At 40.9% G+C, this 22251-nt stretch overlaps 1 protein-coding gene across 3 annotated transcripts in view; it reads left to right on the plus strand.

Moving 5' to 3' along the window:
- SLIT3 (slit guidance ligand 3) overlaps positions 1-22251 on the plus strand; it is a 768837-nt gene that overhangs the window by 639045 nt on the left and 107541 nt on the right. For all 3 annotated transcript variants that reach the window (XM_045026794.1, XM_045026795.1, XM_045026796.1), the window contains 3 exons: positions 1611-1682; positions 9717-9880; positions 16179-16303. In XM_045026794.1, the coding sequence (XP_044882729.1) occupies positions 1611-1682; positions 9717-9880; positions 16179-16303 (361 nt within the window). The remainder of the gene's footprint in view (positions 1-1610; positions 1683-9716; positions 9881-16178; positions 16304-22251) is intronic.

The following is a 22251-nucleotide window of genomic DNA, read 5'->3' on the forward strand; positions in this document are numbered from 1 at the left end:
AGAGATGACTACGGGTGGGATATGATAGAGGTCTATCAAATCATGAATGGTGTGGAGAAAATGAATAGCAAAGTGTTATTTACTCCTTCACATAATACAAGAACCAAGTGTCACCCAATGAAATTAATAGGCAGCAGGTTTAAAACAAACATAAGGAAGTATTTCTTCACACAGCACACAGTCAACCGGTGAAAATTGTTGCTGGGGGATGTTGTGAAGGCCAAAAGTATAACTGGGTTCTAAAAAGAATTAGATAAGTTCATGGAGGATAGGTCCATCAATTGCTATTAATCAAGATGGTCAGGGATACAACCACATGTGTTGGATATCCCTAAACCTCTGACTGGTGGAAGCTGGGACTCGACGAGATGGATCACTCATTAATTTGTGCTGTTCTGTTCATTCCCTCTGAAGCATCTGGCACAGCCACTGTTAGAAGACAGGATACTGGGCTAGATGGACCTTTGTTCTGACCCAGTATGTCTGTTCTTATATTCCTTCCCATAGCCTGATGCACTCACTTTTTGGGCCAGCTCTTTCAATTTGATTGTAAGCTCTTTGGTGCAAGAAGTACATTTTTGTTTGTTTGTACGGCATTATGATCCCTCAATCCAGATTGTGGTGTTTGATTACTATTGCAATACAAACTGTATATATTTAGAATAAGGACTTACCTTTATTGTAGCACCTTTCAAATAGTGTGTTCCACAAATTATCAGAAAAATTCTTCCAGACATCCATATAAATAGAAATAATACACTTCTTGGAAGAGGTGGGGAATAAAATACCTTTTTCAAATGGTCTGAGAAACATTTAGAAACCTTCTAGGAAAGACTGTGCTTATACTCTGGTCATACTAGGAAGGGGCTGGTTTCCTTGTCCAGGGTGGACAGGCTCTTCAAAGAACTGATTTCCAAGTATTTTGCCTGTCACTGCTACTGATGTAGGAATGTAGGCCCTGATCCTGCAAATATATCTATACACGTGGACCCTCACTCCCTCCTGGAGTTCCATTGTAGTCCATGTTTAATTTAATCTTTCACATTCCCTCTTTTCCTTTGATTTCTTTGTATTTTCAGCTAATGGGACTCTGTGCAGCAGTAAGGGTGTCTGTGGCAGGGAGGAAAAGATGCTTTCCTATTTTTCTGTTTGAAAGAAAATGTGCTTAAATGATCAGGGCCGCCCAAAGGGGCGAGCAAGTGGGGCAATTTGCCCCAGGCCCTGCAGGGGCCCCCACGAGAATATAGTATTCCACAGTATTCCAACTTCTATTTTATGGAAGGGGCCCCCGAAATTGCTTTGCCCCAGGCCCCCTGAATCCTCTGGGTGGCCCTGTAAATGATATTGATTCTTTAAAAAAAACAAAAAAAAAACCTTTTACATTAAAAATTAATGATTAACATTTTTAACTGCAGATAACATTATTTATTAAATCTTTGTGTAAAAGTACAAATAACAAAGCACTGACTCTGGTGGGTTATGAAGCTAGTAGGGTTTCTGCAGTGGGGACAGTTAAATATTGGTTCCAAAGCTAACTATTTGTTCAGATTTTGGGGTGGAGCATGATAATACAGCGTTTCTAACGTCTTACTGTTCTTTCCCTGCTCTAGGACTCTTCATGGTAATGATATTTCCAGTGTTCCAGAAGGTTCTTTTAATGACCTTGTGTCCCTTTCACATCTGTAAGTACCCATGCTCTGAATTAATGTTTCTGACTGTGTTATTTTACTAACACAATGTAGGTTATGCTGCTAATCTAGTTTCTAAACTATTCTGAGTTGTGCCCATTTTCTCTCTGCATTTTACTGTCTTTATTCAGACATTACCTGTTCAAATTAAATTAAATAAATGCCTGGACTGGTTGTTATTTAGTCTCAAAAAAATTTCTTGAAGGAATAATATGACCATTTCCTCTTTTATGGCATTTGTGCATAAAAGTCATCTAGCACTTTGCATGTGAAATTTAGAGAGCATGATGGTCCAGAAGCCTGAGCATGAGACAGGAAGCCACCCACCAAGAACATTAAGTAACTTATATGTGGATTCTGTGCATAATAAATGTCTCATGTTTTACTTACTGTATTTTGTACATGAACTAATCATTCACATATACTAATAATGAAAGTGAACTTTTTGTGTATTTCACTCCACACATGCATATAAAATATGTTCTAAAAATGACACACTATCCATACACATGAAATATATTTGCTCTTTCCAAGTGAGAAGAAAATCCAAATGTCTGTTTTAGTTTTTCCATCACTTTCTTCCTTCCTTAATGGCCTTGGACCAGTCACTCACCTAGAAATGGACCAACATTGGTAAACTTTAATCAGTCATCTTTCACTTTTGATTTGTGAGGCTCCAGACATACTCCTATGATTTGGTTTCAGGCCAGATCCAGAGTTCAGATCCAGTTGTGACTTGGGTGTTCAAATAGCTTGCAAAAACAGATTTCTTGAAATGTCCATTCCTCAGGATGGGAGGTAGCATAGTCCAATGAATAAGGCATCAGACTGGTATATCCTGGCAGTCAGGAGACCTGTGCAATATTTAAAATGCATATGCAGAAACATTTTGCAAATGTGTTTTGTTTCAAAAATTCCTTCAATTTTATTTTATTTTTTAATTACGGTAAGTTCCAACTTGAAATGATGTTTTGTTGGACCCGAAACAACAACCAATAAATTGACTTTTTTTCCCTTCAGAACTACCAATGAACCAAAACTTTCATTGTTTTCTCAGTTCTAGACCTGGGTCCTAGTCCCAGCTTCAAGGTTTCTGTGGGAGAAGTCACTTAACAGTGTCATGCCTCAGTTTCCCCTTTCAAAATAAGGGATAGTGATACGTACTAAATGTTACTATTTGGGACAAAATCTTGTGTGAACAATTAAAGGGATTTCAACACAATTTTACATGAATTTGAACCTGAGCTTTAACCCTAATTCAGCTTCAAATCCAAGCCTCAAACTTTAGCCTGTACTAGATAAAATGTTTAATTACATTTTGTGTATAACAGATATTTGTATTCTATGCTGTGTTCATAGTATAGTAAATTCATTTTAGGCATTGTCCGGGGATGAATTCAGGGTCATTGTACCAAATTCCTTTGTCTCTACTTGGAAATGCAATGACACCTTCCAAACAGGGGAAGCTGGCGTCTAAGGGCATTTTTAGAACTGAAATGATAAACGTGTCATGTGCCATTTGTTTGGGTTTTCTTCGGCGTTTACATTAAACTAAGTGCAGGCACAGTTTTCCTAGGTAAACTGTTCACCCTAGAGAGTCATAAAATCCCCTTTGGCGCAGCACAGTCAATGTAGCCCCTCTGTTCATAAGTATGTGCTGCTGACAGTGTAAAGTACACAAAGCGTAAATGAATGGTAATAAGTAGGATCCATAAAATAATTAAGACCTGTCTAGGGTATCATTTTCTCAGTGAACAATTAAAGTCTACCGTGCAATTGTTCTCGGCTGTTTCTTTAAAGAAACATTTGCCTTCCGTAACTCTAGGAGGGCCAGTGTCTTTGACACAATTAAGAAGTTGAGTTCACCAATAAAGCTGTAAGCAATTTAAAATAATGTATTTTATGAACACTGAGATAGATCTCTCTGGGATTCACATATATCTGAGAGAGTCTGTAGCTGTGGCATTTTCAAATAAACGGAACAAAAAAGTGCCATGCTTCACTTGCATATATCTTGTGAGTGAATAAAATTGTACATGTGACAGATACTTTCTTTGCCAACAGTGTGAATCCATAGTAAATAGTGGAACTTAAAATGCATTGGAGGAGATGCTGAGTGTTAAGATGTTGAACAGGGTTAGCCTAGCCAAAACGGTTAATGTGGACACACAGCATTGTTACAAGTTGTGATGGCTCAAATGGACCACTGTAAATTGCAAAGGTACAGTTCTCTAGTACAGACAAAATGTTTCACTTTTTTGGTCATAGCCTTTTGCAACAGCTGCAGCTGTAATATGGTTTGAAATTGGAAATTTAAAAACTCAGATCTAGCCTACTCTAATCTACTTTCCAAAGCTGCTCAAAACACAGGGAAAGATTTTCACCAAAACTGCTTTGCAAACGTAACATTCTTTTAAAGTAGATTTTTGAAAGGTGTGTGTATATATATTTAGCTCCATCGAGACAGGATGGTTTATCTATGGAATCCACACATACTCTTTTAGTACAGAATCTGTGCCAGTGTAAGGATCATGAATATTCTCCAACTGAGGCTGTGTCTTCACAAGCAAACTTAGTGTTTTTCTGACACCATGATAAAAATGTCTGAGCTTTGTCTACACTAGTTCCTATACTAGTGCTTAAAAAAAGGCTCTAAATTTGCTAGGGTAAGAGCAGCCTTAAAGTTGACAAAGCAAGCTTGAGATCTCCCATGCATTCATTCAGTGCCTGTGCATGCTATCCACATCCAAAACTACCTGACGCAGTGGACTACCAGGTACCACTCTCTGGTGAGGGCTTCTCCCAGATAGTTTATCAAAAGCATGGTAAAGAACACATTATTAAAAATATGTCTGAGATCCGTATATTCTTTACATAAACAGCTCAGATTCATGTCCCTGTTGATTCGTCTCTTGTTTACTCAAGCTCATGTTAGATACTTATAAAAATAAACTATGCCCTCCACAATGCTCTCTATCTCTAGTTCATCTCATCTATAGTTATTTTAATTGCCCTTCAATGAGGAATATGTAAATCTGAGAGGAAAAAAATCTGCCCTTCATTGCAAAGACCCTTAGTGTTTCATAGCAGTACGAGATGATTAACCTCCAGGAATTGTTTTGCTGTATTGACCAAAGAAATAAAAGGAGAAGTGAGTGGAAACAAGCATGCTGTGGTACATAAAAATTAGTGGAAAGTAAAAAATACACTTCTTAATTTATACAGCTTATGGAACAAAATTATTCCTAGCATTTATATAGCAGCTTCATCTTCAAGCTGCATTAGAGAGATTGATTAACCTGTATGTTTCAGTGTTCGTTTTGTGATTTCCTTCTCACCTTGTGTGTGTTGAGGTTTGTCCAGTGCTAAATGTTTAACTGTAATTTCTAGATGAACTTTGAAATGTAGGGTTTTGTTTAGCCTTGCACAAGTGGGCCAACTCATTGCAGATGGGGTCAAAAGGTCATCCCTGGAGTTTTTCCATTGTAAGCAATGGAGCTACAAAAGGGGCTGGATTTGGGGGTTTTCAGGCATTGCTGCTGTACACATTTAATTTTGATGAATGAGCCCTGGCTAGGATTGAACCCATGAACTCTACAGTTGAGTCTGTCTAGGGCTGTTTCATTAGTCACTCCCATAGAAATGTATCAACAAATTTAGTGGGGTTTCCTTTCTTAATATCCTGTCTGAACGTTTTTATCCAAAAGAAGCTTGAGTTCAAAACATTATTTTAAAAAATGATTTGTAGTCTGATTCATGGGGTAAAGCTAAAATTCAAAAAGCAATTTGCATCATTCCTGTGATAATTCCTTCCAAGTCAAAATTTCTGTAGATTTTTGATGCCTGTAAATGCCCAGATCAGTTTACAGTGTTTTAGTCACGTATTAAAGTAAGAGAGTTGCATGGCTAAAACCCTTCATTGCTTTCAAAAAAGTAACTCCATAGACTTCTAGTGTGCATTTCGTCAAAGCTGATTTTTTTTAAACTGCCTTTGGTCAAGCGCTCACGTTTTTGCCAGGATTTCCAGGAGCTTAAGAGAGTTGGACAAACAATTCCCGCTAAACGTCAATGGGAGTTGAGCACCTTCCACTGTTAGGCTTCTTTGAAAACCCCAGTCTTTACAGGATTTTGTTTTCTTTCTTTCCTCCTGCTCCTAATTGTGAGGCACATGGGCTCCATGGCCTGGCTTGATGTCATTGCATCTGTTCATCTGTTTGGGTCTTACCGCCAACATCAATGCATTTATTTTGTTTGTGCTGCAGCCTCATTGAAATGGAAAAATAGGTTGCATTTATTTCACATTTCACATAGTAAAAGCAGCAAAGAATCCTGTGGCACCTTATAGACTAACAGATGTTTTGGAGCATGAGCTTTCGTGGGTGAATACCCACTTCGTCGGATGCAAGTCACACACTGTTATTTTGGATGGGACTCCCAGCAACTCACGGGAAAGCCTCTTATTAAAACTCTGGTAGCAAACTGTAGGATGAGTTGGGGTGATTTCCCTTACCGACGAAAGCTTATGCCCAAATAAATTTGTTAGTCTTTAAGGTGCCACCAGACTCCTCGTTGTTTTTGCCTCTGGTGGAATTATCCCTAAATCCTACCGGCCAGAAATGACCTATCCCCAGCCTCTTTCTAAAGAAACAGTTTTTTGCCTTTGGTTTGGATCAGATTGTCCTAAACAACTAGTATTTAAAAAAATATCTGAGGGGAGTGTACCCTTGCATCGTGGTTCTCAGCCAGGGGTATGGCAGGTGTGCAGAGGTCTCAGAGGGTACATCAGCTCATCTAGATATTTGTCTAGTTTTACAACAGGCTACATAACAAGCATTAGTGAAGTCAATACAAACTAAAATTTCATGCAAAGGCTTGTTTATGCTGATATATGTGTGTGGGGGTAGATATATATATACACACACTATACACAGAAATGTAAGAACAATTTTTATATTCCAATTGATTTATTTTACAATTTAGTTATATGATAAAAATGAGAAAGTCAGCAGTTTTCAGTAAGAGTGTGTTGTGACACTGTTTTATTTTTAGGTCTGGTTTTGGAAGCGAGTAGTTTTTAAGTGAGATGAAATTTAGGGTACACAAGACAAATCAGACTCCTGAAAGGGTACAGTAGTCTGGAAAGGTTAAGAGCCACTGGTTTAGCTTAGCACAAGACCTGAACCACTCTACAAGTTTGCCAAGCTGAACACACTGTTATTCTAGGTTGTTGGTTTGGTTTATCTTCTTGTTTTTTCCAGGAGCAAAATAGAAATATGTCCAGCAAAGTGCAGCTTAACATAAATTTGTTTCCCTGGGAGTGCTGGTTCCTTCCTTGGTTATGAGAAAACAGTTCTGATTAAATGGGAAAACAAACCAATAGATTCTCCCATCTTGTGGTTGCAAGTATATGCATCTCTGCTACATGGGATTTATCCCAGGCCAAGGAGAAATATATTTGGTTGAGCTCCTTGTTTTAAAAGAATTACAAATCTGGGACACAGAAGTTTAAGTGACTTGCCCAGGGTCACACAATGAATCAATGAGAGAGTTGGAAACAGAACCCTGGTCTCCAAACTCCAACAATGATGTTTAAATATAGTTGGCAGCAATCCATAAATAACTAACACTCTCAAATATAGCAGCCTCTGAGGCACAGTGGGTTAGTTCACTAACCATCCAAGTCTGGGATCCTTTATTAAAGTGTGACTTGGGTTACAGCCTTAAAGTAGGTTTGAGTGTCTCAAGCTAGTCCCAGTTTTCTCATGTGTGCAGTTCACATCACCAGACTACCACACACAAACTTAATTGGAACTGTTTGCTGGCTGGAATGAAAGCAATGTCATGTTTCAAAAAACTAGTGCAATTCCAGAGTTTTGTGAAACCCTCATTAATGCATGGTCTATGAGGGCTATCCAGTCCCTCTTTTTAAAAAAAGAAAAAGCAATAAATTCACTATATATATTTTTATTAAAAATTAAGCCAAAGAAGAACAGACATCCATTTAGAAAATGTTCAAGAGACTGGTTCTCTCTCTCATGTGGAGATGCTATTTCTTCTTTCAGCTTGTTGCCTGAATATCTCACATAAAAATCTATAAGATTTGAATTAAAAAAGTTACTTTTAGCAGATTTAGATCATATTTCACTTTCATTATTGAACAGGAAATCTGCTACTTACTTTTGATGCATTTTCATAGCAGTTTGAAAAATAGAAATGTAACAACTCACATGCCTGATATTACCCATCTCTACAGTTTTAAAAATACAAACCAAAACTTGGTTAAAAAAAAAAGAGAGAGAGAGAAGTCTTTCATTAATACATTTTACAACTTTAGACCCTAATGCAGGAAATAGCCCTTTCCAGGAAGAGTTCTCAGGTTTGTGCTTAAGTCCAATTCAAATTCTTTGTTTTGATCAGACAGCTCACATGGTGTTCTTGCGGTCCCTGATTGGCTCAGCACATAAGCATTTCCCCAAGAATACCTAGATGTTCAAAATTAAAGCTTAGTTTCTGCAAACATTTGTGCGTGTGACTTTGAAAGTCACCTCCTGCTAACTTTTGCTAGTAAAACTTAATCCCTTGAGTGTTTGCGTTAAGCAAACAAAAATGGGCATGAGCATGACTAAAGCAGATGCAGGGGCGGCTCCAGGCACCAACGCAGCAAGCACATGCCTGGGGCGGCAAGGCGCGGGGGCGGACTGCCGGTCGCCGTGAGGGCGGCAGTCAGGCTGCCTTCGGTGGCTTGCCTGCGGGAGGTCCGCCGGTCCTGTGGCTTCGGCGGCAGGTACGCCGAAGGCGTGGGACCAGCAGACCTCCCGCAGGCACGCCGCCGAAAGCCACCTGACTGTCATGCTTGGGGCGGCAAAATACATAGAGCCGCCCCTGAGCAGATGCACTTAAAAATTGAAATAATAATTTACAGAACCATTACATTATTTGCTGATATCCATCAATAACTCACTCACTCACCCTATCATGAACTGTTGTCCTGGTTTATTTAGATGAAAGTTTCTGAGGTAGAAAATGTGTCTTCACAATTAACCTGCAACTGCAAACTCTACTTCATGAGTGTAGTGCCACTGCCTGCAATGGGGTTACTTCTATTAAGAAAAAAAAGTGTCTTAAAAATGATAACTAGGCAACACAGCTCAACGTGGAATATTATCATTCAGGCCATAGAGTTTAAACAAGCAAACAAACACCTGAATTTTGTCAGGTTAAAATAATACATTTAGAGAAACTGTGTGTGTAGATATCGCTCAAGTGGAAATGGGCTCAATTTCTTGAATAAATGATCAGTAGTAAGTTATTCAACTCTGATGAGTAATGATGAGAAGAAGAGTATGAGAAGGGATTGTTGGAAGAGGTTAGTCTTAAGGAAGGAGCCAGGGAGAGACTGTTCAGTCAGAGAGGCATGGGGTCAGTGTTCTAGGGATAGCAGAAGAAAGAAGGCCTGAGACTGAGACTTGGGTTTTGCCTCCACTGGAAACTGAATGATAAAACTTTTGCTGTTCAGGGGTATGAAAAAAACACACACACCCCGAACGACAAAAGTTTTGCTGACAGAAAGTGCTGGTGTGACCAGCGCTTTGCCTGCCAACAAAGCTACCGCTGCATTGGGGTGGATGTTTTTAGTCAGTGGGAGAGCTCTCTCCTGCCAAGAAACAGCGGTACACTGCACACCTTTTAGCGACACGGCTGTAGTGGCACAGCCATGTCACTAAAAGGTGCATAGTATAGACAAAGCCTTGAAATGAACACAAATGGAGCCGTGAGGTGAGAATGAAAATCTGATGGCCCACTTCTACCATTATGACTTTTGCCCAAATACATCTTCTAAGGCCTGTTTGGAGACATCAGACATTGAAATTCTGTTAAATATCAAAGGATTTTCTTTCCAGCTCTTTAGAATCAAGGTTTCCAGTTCTTTGGAGTTAATGTGGAGAGATGGGTAAAATGTGCCATTTGGGAGGGGGCGCTATTTTTGCTTGCCAGCAAAGGAAAAAGTTCATTGTTTTACATCACCAGGGCTCTGGGTACCAACCCCTTGAACTGTGACTGCAGTCTGCGCTGGCTTTCGGAATGGGTGAAGGCAGGGTACAAAGAGCCTGGGATTGCACGCTGCAGTGGGCCAGAGGACATGGCAGACAGACTGCTTCTCACAACACCAACCCATCACTTCCAGTGCAAAGGTAGGAGCAAGCCGTTTGGCTGAGGTCTGTAAACCATTTGAGTGCCATTGCTTATCTTGTGTAAACAGCTTTATTGTTAGAATATCGCCAACCTCCAGCTTCAGCAATCATGAGATAGTAAAACGAATTTAAGACTCTCTTTTTTTGTGCCTTATGGTTTCTGAGCTATTGGAGCCCACTTGGGATATGTTTTCAAGCTTTTCTCCACTAACAAGGGCTAGAAACTTCATTGTTTACAGTGAAAGCTGATATTCTCATGCAATCACTTTAACTCCGGCAGTTGGGGCTTTAAGAGAAACACCAAATCTCACATGAGTTAGCAACACTGTCATTACATCAGATAATATAATTGCAAATTATTGTATGGAATGTCATTTTAGGGATAATTAATCAAATTTATTTCGCGACCCCAAAAAACTTAGGTAAGAGAAGGTTTATTCAGTAAGTAATTCTACATTTTGAAAAAAATGAGAATGCTATAGTTATAAAAATAAGTTTGAAAGCCGTGGGAAAGAAGTTGCAGGTGGAAAGCAAATATGTGGAGATAAGGACATTTGTACCACAAACAACTTTAACTCCAACCCTAAGTCCTATCAACTCTGAGGATATGTTTGTGGGTTTTGCTGTCAAGGACTGTTGGAATGTGAAATGTTTGTTTGGGTTGCTAGCCTATATGTGAAGACAGAAGTGTGAAGAGGTGTATTTACTATTTACAGTAATGGAGAAGAGGGTCTGTGGTTGGAAATGAAGGAGAAATGACATCATCTTGTTGTTTATCTATGAAGTGCCATGTACATTTATATGTAATAATAAATTATAATAATGGCACTGGCTTAGCAGGATGGTTGTATAGCAGCTGGGATTAAACTGATTTCTGAATAGAGGATGGGTGTTGACACAGAGCTAAAGTTAAGGTTGTTTCCCAAACCGGAGCTGGCTTTAATGACCTTCCATCTTCATTTTTAATAACTAGAACATTCAAATTCAGTTATTTTAAAAGTGATGATAGCTTTCGGACAGCAAATCATAATCAGAGCTCTCTGCTCTTTGCTGAGTTTATAATTTCACTGCTGAGAGTTACAAATATTCCTAACTAAACACCCAACAATGTGCTAACTTTCACTGAGGAAAAATGAAGAAAACAAATGTGGCATCTGTAGATGAAGCTATTTTTGAAATATGATGCAGCAAAAAAAGTAGCTAACTCTTTATTTTTGAAACTCTCATATTTTGAAATGGCTTTGCCTGATTCTCCTTGAAGCATTCTCCTTGCCAACCACATGAGCCGAGCAGCAGTCTGTGGAAAAAATAGAGTAGCTGGTGTGCTGGCTTAGAATGGGGACAGTTTCTGGATTCCTCCCACTGTCTTCCTCCCCCTCACTCAAAACAAATGTACAAGATTTGTCAACTTAACAAGAGCAATCTGTCACCCCCCATACGCACACTTACACCCCGATCCTGCAATTGCTTGTGTGTGAACTCTGTCCTTCACCTATGCAGAGCCCCAGTGAAGTCAGTGGAGCTCCACCATTAAATCCTAATAAAAACAATCTCTTCATTCCAGCCCACTACCTTCCCCTCATTATTGCCATAGTCCTGTCAGTCACAATATGACAAGGCTGAGGAATGACTCTCAGGGCTTTCTAAATTAACGTGTATTTTGTCAAAATTGTGGTTTAACCCATGTTTGGACTAAAAGTCAAATGTCCATGCCTTGTCTCAGAACAGTGCAAACAGGACCGGACTTGAGGCATAAATAGTGCAGACTCAGCTCTGTATTTTATTAAATTGTCCTCCTTGTCTGCAGCACTATTAGAAAGGAATGTACTAGACTGAGAACATTTTTGCTACATGGTTTATAAATCAAACCCCCAAGGGCAAAGAAATAGGGTACTTAAGTGCTGGAGCTCTGATTAGCTCCTTCATTGATTGGCTTTGATCAATGCCATAGGGATAGATAGACTGTGTTCTAGTGTGTGTGTGTGTGTGTGTGTGTACACGTATGTATATATCTATATATAGTGTATAGTATAATCCATGCTGGTGTCATTGCCTCCTGGGCCACCTTGTTTTCCTCAAATAGCTACTCTCATGCACTTTTGGGAGAAGCAACAGAAGAGCAGCGCATAAAGGAGAAAACGCCCACGGGCATAACTACAGCCATTCAGACTAATCTCTTCTGCAAGGTGTTGTATCTAACTAGAGTTTACGGCAAATAGGAAAAAAGTGAAAATAAAGCAGGACAGGAATGGATTAAATATAAAACACAGAAAAGAAGACGAAAAGTCTTCTTTTGTATATATTCCTTTCCTTGTGGGCCCTTTTCCTTGGTAATGTATTGTTTAGGGCCAGGTTCAATACCTTTATTCAAACTAAATAGTACCTAACTTTACTAGTAGTTTATTAACTTTAGTGACACTACTTGCAGCGTAAGCAAGTGAGTAAGGGCATCAGAATCTGCCTCTTAGATTGAGGGCTCTTTGCAGCAGAGTCCTTGTCAATGTACATATCTGTTAAGCCCTTTGCTCCCTGTTGGTGCTATGTAAATAATAAATATTAATAATGATTTGATAGGTCAATATCCCAGTTAGGGTTTGCTAGGACAGAAGCAAACCCTACCATGGATTTTTATATTACTGGACAGTGAATTACTGAAGTTTTTTAAGATGTAAGTCCATAAAGTTAGTTTTCTTCTCTTTAGTTGTGACACATTTGTCATATGCAGATGTGCCACAAGGAGGGTGTTTGTCACTATTTTATGATGGAATGCTAATACAATCAGTAATAGCAAAGAATTCCTATTTCCTCAGCATTGCTTTTTCACCTGGTTGTTAATTTTGCACTGCTCAAAAGGGGCCATCAGTGAAAGGGTCTGTTAGTATTTCAAACATGAAGCATGTTTTTCACTCAGACGTAACTCAGAGATGAAAATTCACCGTGGACTAAATGATCTCAGCCAACAAACAACAGATTTTACCAACTTTTCATGAAATGCTTTTCAACCCACCTCACCCATCTGTCACGTGCTTGGTCTGTCCTAAGTCATGTAAAATTTATTACTTATTGCCCGTACTTTTGTGAAGTCCTTGCACTTAAAAGAAATATTTTCATAGAAAGGAAATAAAGTGCTTTAAGACCTTCACTGCTTGAAATAAATTAGCCTCTTTTGACCATTTTTACATTTTAAAACCACTTGAGTCATTAATATTTGAAAGTTAGTGACTACAAAGTCAGTTTTATTTTCACATTTCCAAATTTACCTATCTTTATTAACATCTCAGCAGATCTGTAATATTGATTGATTTAGTACCCAACTCCATGCTAGAGGTGGACAGTGTAGACAGTAACTATTCCGATGGAGTGTCCTTGACAATTTGAGTGCTTTGCCCTGCAGACGACCTATTGAGGTCCAGTAAATAAATACTTGTTTTTAAATTTGGGTAATTCTGTGTTTACACAAGAAGCCATAAGTTCTCTTTGGTGTAGATGCCTGAGTGTGGGCGTCTAGTGTCCGTGTTTGTTTCAAGTATTCGTGTGTTTCTATTTTCATTTACATTTTTTCACAGACCTTTCTCAGTGCCTTAGGGAGTTAAAACAGGGATTTTGCTTGCTCAAAAGTAATGGTATGAAAACAACTTACTGACTTTCTCTCATGTCCGAGTGTTGTGTTTCTTGTGTACAATGCAGTACATTTAAGAAAGATTGACAAGACCATTTTGATTCTTAAATTCATGTATTTTAATATGCTCATATGAAGTTTTATTGCCACCCCATTTCCCTACACTTGCAATAAACCCTCCACTACCCCATCATTTGTTCCTCTCCCTCAGCATCAATACTCCCTTTCCCCACATAGGCAGTTCCCTCCCTCCGCAAACAGGAGCTAGTTACTGCAGTTAGGATCTGCAAGGAGCAAGCCAGACAATATAGGCAGATGACTGTGCAGAGTACAGGGGAATCACAGAGGACTACAGTGGTTTCTGGAGGCTGGTATTCATTGTGGGATAAAACGATTTTCATCTGGCTCTGGGCTTTCAGCTTGAGTCTCCAAATTCCACTATTATGGGCTGTATTCAGGTTCCTGCTGACCCACAAACACTCTGTCACATTCTGGGGTGCAATCCAGACCAACGAGGGTTGTGTCATCGCCTGCCTTGCCTCCCTCGATGCCTCACAATGCTTTGGTGTTGTAGCTCCCAACAAGGGCCACTCACAAAGAGCCTGTGGGCATGCAGGTCATAGCCTGAGTGTCTGTGTCTAGCTGCAGCCCTGGCCCAGTAGCTTTGGCCCCAGCAGCCTGTCAGCAACACTCCAGTCACACTCTGGCTTCCCACCAGCCTGGGTTACTACCTGCAGGGTGGCCTCAACACACTCCCAATACTGAATACTCCCTGAAACGTGTGTTCTGCACTGCACAGCCCTCTCCTGGGCACTTTAGCTATTAATGACTCATTATCCCTGTAAAGGGTTAATGTTCAACAGTCAACTACTTTAACTGGAGCTTTCAAAGAGTTCTGTTTAAACACAGCACTGGACTGGTTTAGATTAAAGAATAAAACAAGTTTATTAACAAAAGAAGATAGGATTTTAAGTGAAATCAAGTATCAGGTATTAAAGTCAGAAATGGTAATGAAAATAAAGATAAAACACTTCCTAGAACATAACGAGCTTGTCTTAGTTCAAGGTAAAATTCTTACCACAGGTTCCCAGCAACATGGCTGACCAAATTCTAAGATCAGGATCTGCCCCCAAAGTCAAAGATCTGGTTCCTTTGTCTTCTTGGGCAAAAGAGAGAGTGAGAGATAGCTTGGGGTTTTCTGCCCCTTTTCTTTTATAGTCCAATTGGATAGTCTTTGAAATGGATTCTTCTGAGAGTTACCCCTCAAAGCAAAGTTTATTCAAACAGTAAAGAAGGTGACATAGAGTCTGGTGGTGAAGGAGGCTTCATGTTCTTTCTCCTCATCTTTGTTTGCTGTAATGCCAATTTGCTTTGTTTACTGCCATTTCCTCTCCCTGCTGTCTCAAAGACCCTGTTCACTACTTATATGTAAATTGAGGTAAATCTTTGTTCAGAATACTTCTGCCTGGGTAGGGCTGTGGCTTTAAACATGTGCTATGAACCTCCTACAGAGGGACTTCATAACTTAACATGTAATGTTGCTACATACATTTCAGCATGATATTATTGACCAGTGAATTACTGATTTTCAAATGACGCCTCACAAGGCATATTTTGTACAAAGATTATTATAATAGTATGTAAGGTGTGAGTGCAGGGGTACTTTTGGTCATACCCTCCCCTACCTGTTTGGAATGGTTGTTTATTAAATGGCTTAAATATGGATTGGTGTGCTTATCCAGGGCAATAACAGTTGCATCATTTCCCAGATATATCTATGTTTTGCATATTGCTTTTCCTACAGTAAGAACAGGAGGGAATTAAGTCAGAAATAAACCATGTTAAAACTAGGGATTGTGAAACATTGAACCATCTCCTAAACTTCTAATTGAACCTTTCTTGAGCTTCACAAATCTTTGTGCAACAGTCTCGTACCCATTTTTAATTTTTGCTGCTGAATCTGCACTTTCTCTTTTGGTCTCATCCACAAACTAGAAATGCCAAATATTAGCAGTCAGAGGCTGCTCTTACAGATTTCCAGCATTGATTGAAGTGGAAATTTCCAAAAATCTTGATAGTAAGCCAATCTTATGACATGTGCAGTCCGTTTTTGCAGGCTGGGTGTTTCTCTCTTTAGACAAGAGTCCAGATATCATTAAGATTTGTCCAACACTTGAAGGATTTCAAATTTGAATTAATCCCTTGTGATTAAACATTATCACATGAAGTGCTATCAATGGCACATACTATTGTTGCTGCAGGGGGCAAAAAACAAACAGTGTCAGTACTGGTCAGGGGCGGCTCCAGGCCCCAGCACGCCAAGCACGTGCTTGGGGCGGCATGCCGCGGGGGGTGCTCTGCCAGTCGCCGGGAGGTCGGCAGGCATGCCTGCGGAGGGTCCGCTGGTCCCGTGGGTTCAGTGGAGCATCCGCAGGCGTGCCTGCGGGAGGTCCACCGGAACCGCGGGACCAGCTGACCCTCCGCAGGCACGTCTGCGGGAGGTCCACCAGAGCCGCGGGACCAGCGACAGGCAGAGCGCCCCCTGCAGCGTGCCGCTGTGCTTGGGGCGGCGGAATGGCTAGAGCCGCCCCTGGTACTGGTAAGTATCTCGTGCATTAACTAAGAATGAATTTTGCAATCCACATTTTCCACTTGTATTCTACACTTTCATTTTTGCAGGACCAGTAGATATCAGCATTGTGTCCAAGTGTAACCCTTGCCTTTCCAGTCCATGTAAGAACAATGGGACATGCAACAATGATCCAGTGGAGTTTTATCGATGTACTTGTCCATTCGGTTTCAAGGTATGACTATACTTGAACTACCTTAAAAGTCACACAGTATTCTCAGCTTTCTGCTGGCTTCCTCAATGTTGTATCAATAGGGGGGTCAATTGTACAGGCAACTAAGCTCAAACGTCTCTTGCTCAAGTATGTTGTGTGCCTTTCAACTGCACACAGCTACAGATGTTTTTTCCATGTAATGTGTGTATTCTTTAAACTCTTTATATACTGTGAGAATGTAAAAGGGCAAGTTGATTTCATTTTTAACATCAGCACCAAAACAGCCATGCTAGAAGCAGCCAGGCCTGGGGGAAGAAGACTGAGGCTAGAAGTTAGGTCTAAATTAGATCCTGACTCTGTCACTAATTCTGTGTGGCCTTGGTGAAGTCATGTAAACTGTCTTCCTCTTTCAGATTGGGATAATGAGCCTAATTCTTCAGTCCTGCACCTTGTGTAGTCATGTACATCTGGGAAAAGTGGGTGTAAGGTACCACCACCTGTATAAGTGTGTTTATATATAGGAGATGTTGCTATATGGTAACCACTAATTCATACTCATTTTGTACAGAGCTGGTGATTGGGTCCAGTAACACTAATTCAACTCAGTTGTGAGTGTTAATGTTTGTATAGTAATTTGAAAATGTGAAATAGTATTGATGTGAAGTACACATATCCTTAGTAATAGAATATGTAGCAGTATCAGAGAGAGAGAGAGACAAAGAAGACTTTACTATCAATTCCAGTACAGTGTACTGGAAAATCTAGTCATTTAGCAATACCATTTCCTCAGTGCTGGTGTAGAACTTCCACTGTTAATGATAGGGCTACATGCTGCCTTTCTTCTAGGTTCCCAGCTCCCACTGAGATAACTGGGAGCTTAATAGAATTATCAGGGGTAGCATGACATATAAGGTAGTTATGGTGTTTAAAATATAAAATTAAATAATGCAAATAATCATATGTTCAGACATGTCAGGGACTGGGCTGTCAAGTATAAAGAATGGGGCATCCCCTTTAGATTAATAAGCGTGTTGCATCAGTCATGGGCTTTATCCTGTTGTGTTGAAACGGTGATGTGTCTGGCCCACAAGGGATGAAATATTAATGAAATCATTGTTCATGCTTACAACATTGAACAGTTCAATGTAATCTGGGATTTTGTGTTATCCCTGGTGACCCCCCCTGTAACAACCACCGTTACAAATCTTTTAACCTTTTTATTAAAGATACAGAAAAAGAACAGAAAACAATTAAAGCATTTGAAACGTGAAGTATTAAGTAAAGCTTTCCTTTTAACAATCGCCCCTTGTTTCCTTTCCCTTTCACTTTACAGAGTTTTGATAGGGGAACCCCCTTGTTTGACAGTCTTTTGGATGGTATTAGAGATGGTATTAATTGAGATAGTCTGGAGCGGCTGCTGTTGTTGAAGTCTGCTCCTGTTCCCTGGAAGATAAAATAAAACAAATACACTCACAAACAAGAGACCAGAAAAGAACAGCAAAGATAGAAAATAGTGCTGCTGTCTCTGTTGGTGACTCTTATTTGCCACCTTGCTGATGGAGAAAAATGGGCCCAACACACAGTCTTATCTGTCCAAGAAGGAACCTCAGCCTCATCCTATTAACATTAACCAATCAAAACACATTTTGGTGATTTCAACTATAAACGTTTCCTCCCATTTCTAGAATCTTTCAGCTCATCGTCATATCAAGCCGTAGCTCTACTAGGAACCTTGCAGACCCCTTATCACAGATCTTTTCACATAAACAATCCAGTTTGTACCAGCCTATTTGTCACCAGCTTTTGCTGAGTTTCACAAACAATTATGTAACAAGCTGAGCTGAACTTTTGCTGCCTTGGACAACATAAAGTACAGGCCTCTTCACACCAATCTTTCCTAGTGGTATCACACTGGAGCCTCTCTATGACCTTATTTATACTTGCAGCAGTGTGTATGGTACAGTTAGCTACATTCTGCAGTGAAAGGCAGTCTACGTCCATGTTCTTTGGTGTGTGAAGCTACGCATGGCAGTGAAAGGCTCCAGCTGACGGGAGACAGAGTGGAAATATGCCAGTAGTGAGGAGCTGGCGGAGCCTTTTCCCATTGCCTCCCCCCAGCCAGAGCCTTTCACTGCAGCAGGGAGACAGAGGACACTACACTGCTAAAAATGGCAGGCATTGCTCGGGCATGTAGAGAGCAGCATAGAGTACATACCCTGTGTTACAGACATATAGGGCAATCTACTTTACTTCCCTTAGCAGTGGCTCACCATCTACACTGCTATTTATACCCGCACTGCATGGGCAGTGGGTGAACCCCCGCTTTGGGGATGCTAGCCCGCCAGGCCCACCCCTTCCACCTATGGCCCTGCTCCCCTCCTGCACACAGGAGCCTCAAAAACCACCCCCATAAAAGAAGATGCCCCGAGGACACACACACACACACCCTGCAACCGGAGGAGCCCGGCCCACTAGCCCCAGCCACACCAGGCTGAGTCACCAGCCCCCCAGACCTCCCCCCCCCAGCACCAGGCCAAGCCACCAGCCCCCTGCCAAGTCGCTGCCCTCCCCACCAGCCAGCACCGGGCCGGCCCCAGCGCCAGGCCAAGCCATCAGGCCCCCCCGCCCTGATGGCTCTCCCCCATCTGAGCCACAGCTCCCACTGCCAGTGCTGGCCTGGGCCCTGCCCTGAAAGCCCTCCCTCAGCTGAGACACTGGGCCCCACTGCTGCCAGTCCCCCGGGCACCAGGCCAGCCCCAGTGCCAGTCTCTCCCACCCCTGAGGCCTCCCCCACCCCAAGCTGCTGGCCTCAGTGCCCAGCCGATCCTCCTCCCTCCTTCGGCCGCTGGCTCTCTGTGTCCCTCCTCACTCCCCCATTCCTGAAGAGGAGGGACGTGGTGAGCAGCAGGGACCTCTAGAGGGAGAGGGTGAAGTGGAAGAGACCAGGCAGGCAGCAGCAGCAGGGGGTGGGGGCCTGTTAGCCTGACTTCAGTCAGGTTGGCATAACTGTTTTGCCTGCTATATTTTCATTCAGGCCTAACAGGGCCATTGTGGCCCAGGTGTCTGGCAGCGGGTCAGCGGCAGTGTCGGGGAAGGCTAAGTCTTCCCTGATCTATTATACTCACTGCTGATGCCATGCTGGCAGGGTGTACAGTCTCTGTACTCTGCAAACCACTGTAAGTGAAGACCTAAGGATAGAAAAGTCAAGATCAGACGTTGAACCAGAAAAATCTTATTGCAAAAAAGAGCTATAACTTATATTTACTATTTTTACATATTATTTACTATCACCCAGTTTATCTTGGAGAGAACCATTGCTCCTTACATACACAAATAACTTTGGAGACGTCCTTTGGGTGTTGAAATCAGTCAGAAGCTGCAGTTTATGACAAAAGTTTGACTAATATAATTTAGGGAAATCTGTGGCTATCTTGTCTCCATGTGTCAGTAAAACACTAAGAGTCAGGGTGATCATTTTGAATTTGGCATGTAAAAAACAAACAAACCCTGAATTATTGAAAGCAGGACTAGGAGACTGTTGAGATAATGTCAGTGAAAGTAAATAACTTTGATCCATGGTCATTGGAGAATATATAGATTTATGTATTCATATTTTGTATGTGTTATGCTAGAAGATACATGTTGTGGAGTAGCTATGTGTGAGGCAGGCCAGGTGTATACTGCAAACTTTCATTGGTAATATAATGTTGGTTGGGGAGGTGAGGTTTTTTACATGTCTGATGTTGGCAAAAGCCCTTGTGTAGATGCAGGGTTTTTTTGGTGGTAAAAGCTGCAGCTACACTAGGAGGGTTTGCTAGTATAACTATCCATGTAGAGTATCAGAGGGATAGCCGTGTTAGTCTGGATCTGTAAAAAGTGACAAAGAGTCCTGTGGCACCTTACAGACTAACAGAAGTATTGGAGCATAAGCTTTCGTGGGTGAATACCCACTTCGTCAGATGCATGTCCTACTTCTGTTAGTCATAAGGTGCCACAGGACTCTTTGTGCCTTATCCATGTAGAGCTATACCAGCAAACCTTGAGGTGACTTATTTTAAATATCTTATAGAAAGTTTAGCTTTTCTTCTCTCTCGCCCTCTCTGACTCACATTCTCAGGTGACATTCACTGTGTGAACTTGGCCCGATATAGAACCGCTTTTGAGCTTGCAAGTACCAAACTCTCATCCAAGCATAGCAAAGAGTGAACATCGCTAGGTGTGGCATTTAAAGCAAAGCAGGCAGCTTAAAAATACTGACTAGTAACTAGTACAGGGAGAACTGGGAAAAATTTAATGAGTAAAAAAGAACCCTGCATCTTCACCGTGGGTTTTTGAATAAAAGTAAAATTTGACAGGTCCAAATGTAAACCATATGAAGAGAGCACTCTATTTCTACCAAGCTGTTCTCCGCCAGAGATTCATGCTAATTCAATAACAATACCTTGCTTCCTTCTCACCAGCCAGCACCGAACAGCTCTGTCCATCTGGAAGCTATTTCCCAGATCTTGATAAATTACCCTAAATCTTCCCTCACAGCATTTGTTTTTCCTTGTTTGATGTATGTTTGGAGAAAATCCTGTGTGGAGGAGTATATCACTGGAGGAAAAAAACACTAACCACCCTTATTTTCTTTATAACCTCATTCAATTGAGCTGAAGTGTATACGGTGTCTCTAGGTTCCCTGAAATGGGGTGTTAAATTATCTGAGGTTTCAGTATTCATGGTGGCCATTCGAAATCACAGAGTGTCACTCAGCAGAAAATTTGGTTCAAGTTACCAATCAGCTTATGGTATCAAGAGTTTCTTCCAGTTGCTATAGATAGCATGGCAGTGGAAGCAATAGACTTGTAATCTTCTTTGTATTACCATATTTAAAGCTGGCCTTTGGTACAATTGCACAATGAATGCTACATTTGGTGTCCTTTTAAGTCTTTTTTCCCACTGGAATGCACATGTAAATATTTGTTAGCAATGTCTCTTGTGTATAACACTGCATATCTTAGGCTGGACTTAAAAGTGAGGTAGCTCATGAATTGTTCCCTCTAAATCTGAGCTGGCAGGCTTGTGGGACAGACAGTTCCATTTAATGAGGGTAGAAATATGCTGGCTTTAAAATGAGGGAAAGTAAGTGCTGATAGTTATCTCTGCTGCTGCTCTGTCCCCATATTGGGTACTGAATGTGTTTGTTACAGATAAGCCTTGTAGGAAATCTTGCCTTCAGGATTCTTGCCTTTGAAGAGTATTGGTGTCTAAGCAGTGGATAGTGTAAGAGTGCCACCTATGGGGACTAGCAGGATTTACCGGGAATAACCAGGATGTCATTGTCAGCTAACATGCAGCTGTTTAATTGAAGTTCACTTTATACAACTTCCACTGAAACAATGATGTATGAGTCTTTTAAACATTTTATTAAAGTTTATATTAAAAAAATTATATAAAACATAGGTTGAGAAAAGAGTGCCTGTACATCTTGGTATAGTGCTTAAATTATCCACAAATACCAAGTTTGTTTTTAAAGTCAAATGATACATAGAGTACATAATTAGCAATAACCCAAATTTAGGAAAATAGATTTAACAATAGAGTTTAGATATTAGAATCCGAATACTCGGGTACATCACTCATGAAAAGTTGTGCAGAGATTTGGTTGTGGAAAGCAAAATATATCAATGAGTGAAGATTGTCCCTCAGTAATTGAGAATTAGATTGATTGTCCATTTACAAAATACAATCCATGAGGAAAGTATTTCAGTTACTTTCCTGACTGCACTTCTCACCAGCACTCCAGCTCATTCCTCCTGGTATTGCTGATGTCCGGTGATGTGTTCTATGTAGATGTCCTTTGACCACCTGATGACGTCCGACACCATGAGTTGGTGCATCAGCCAAGCGTAGCATTGACCGATTCCGCATTCTCTCAGCACTCTCTCATTACTGGAGTCCCATGCGCCCAAGGCTCCAATGATCAG

This window comes from Mauremys mutica, chromosome 8, assembly GCF_020497125.1.
Source record: "Mauremys mutica isolate MM-2020 ecotype Southern chromosome 8, ASM2049712v1, whole genome shotgun sequence".
NCBI lineage: Eukaryota > Metazoa > Chordata > Testudines > Geoemydidae > Mauremys > Mauremys mutica.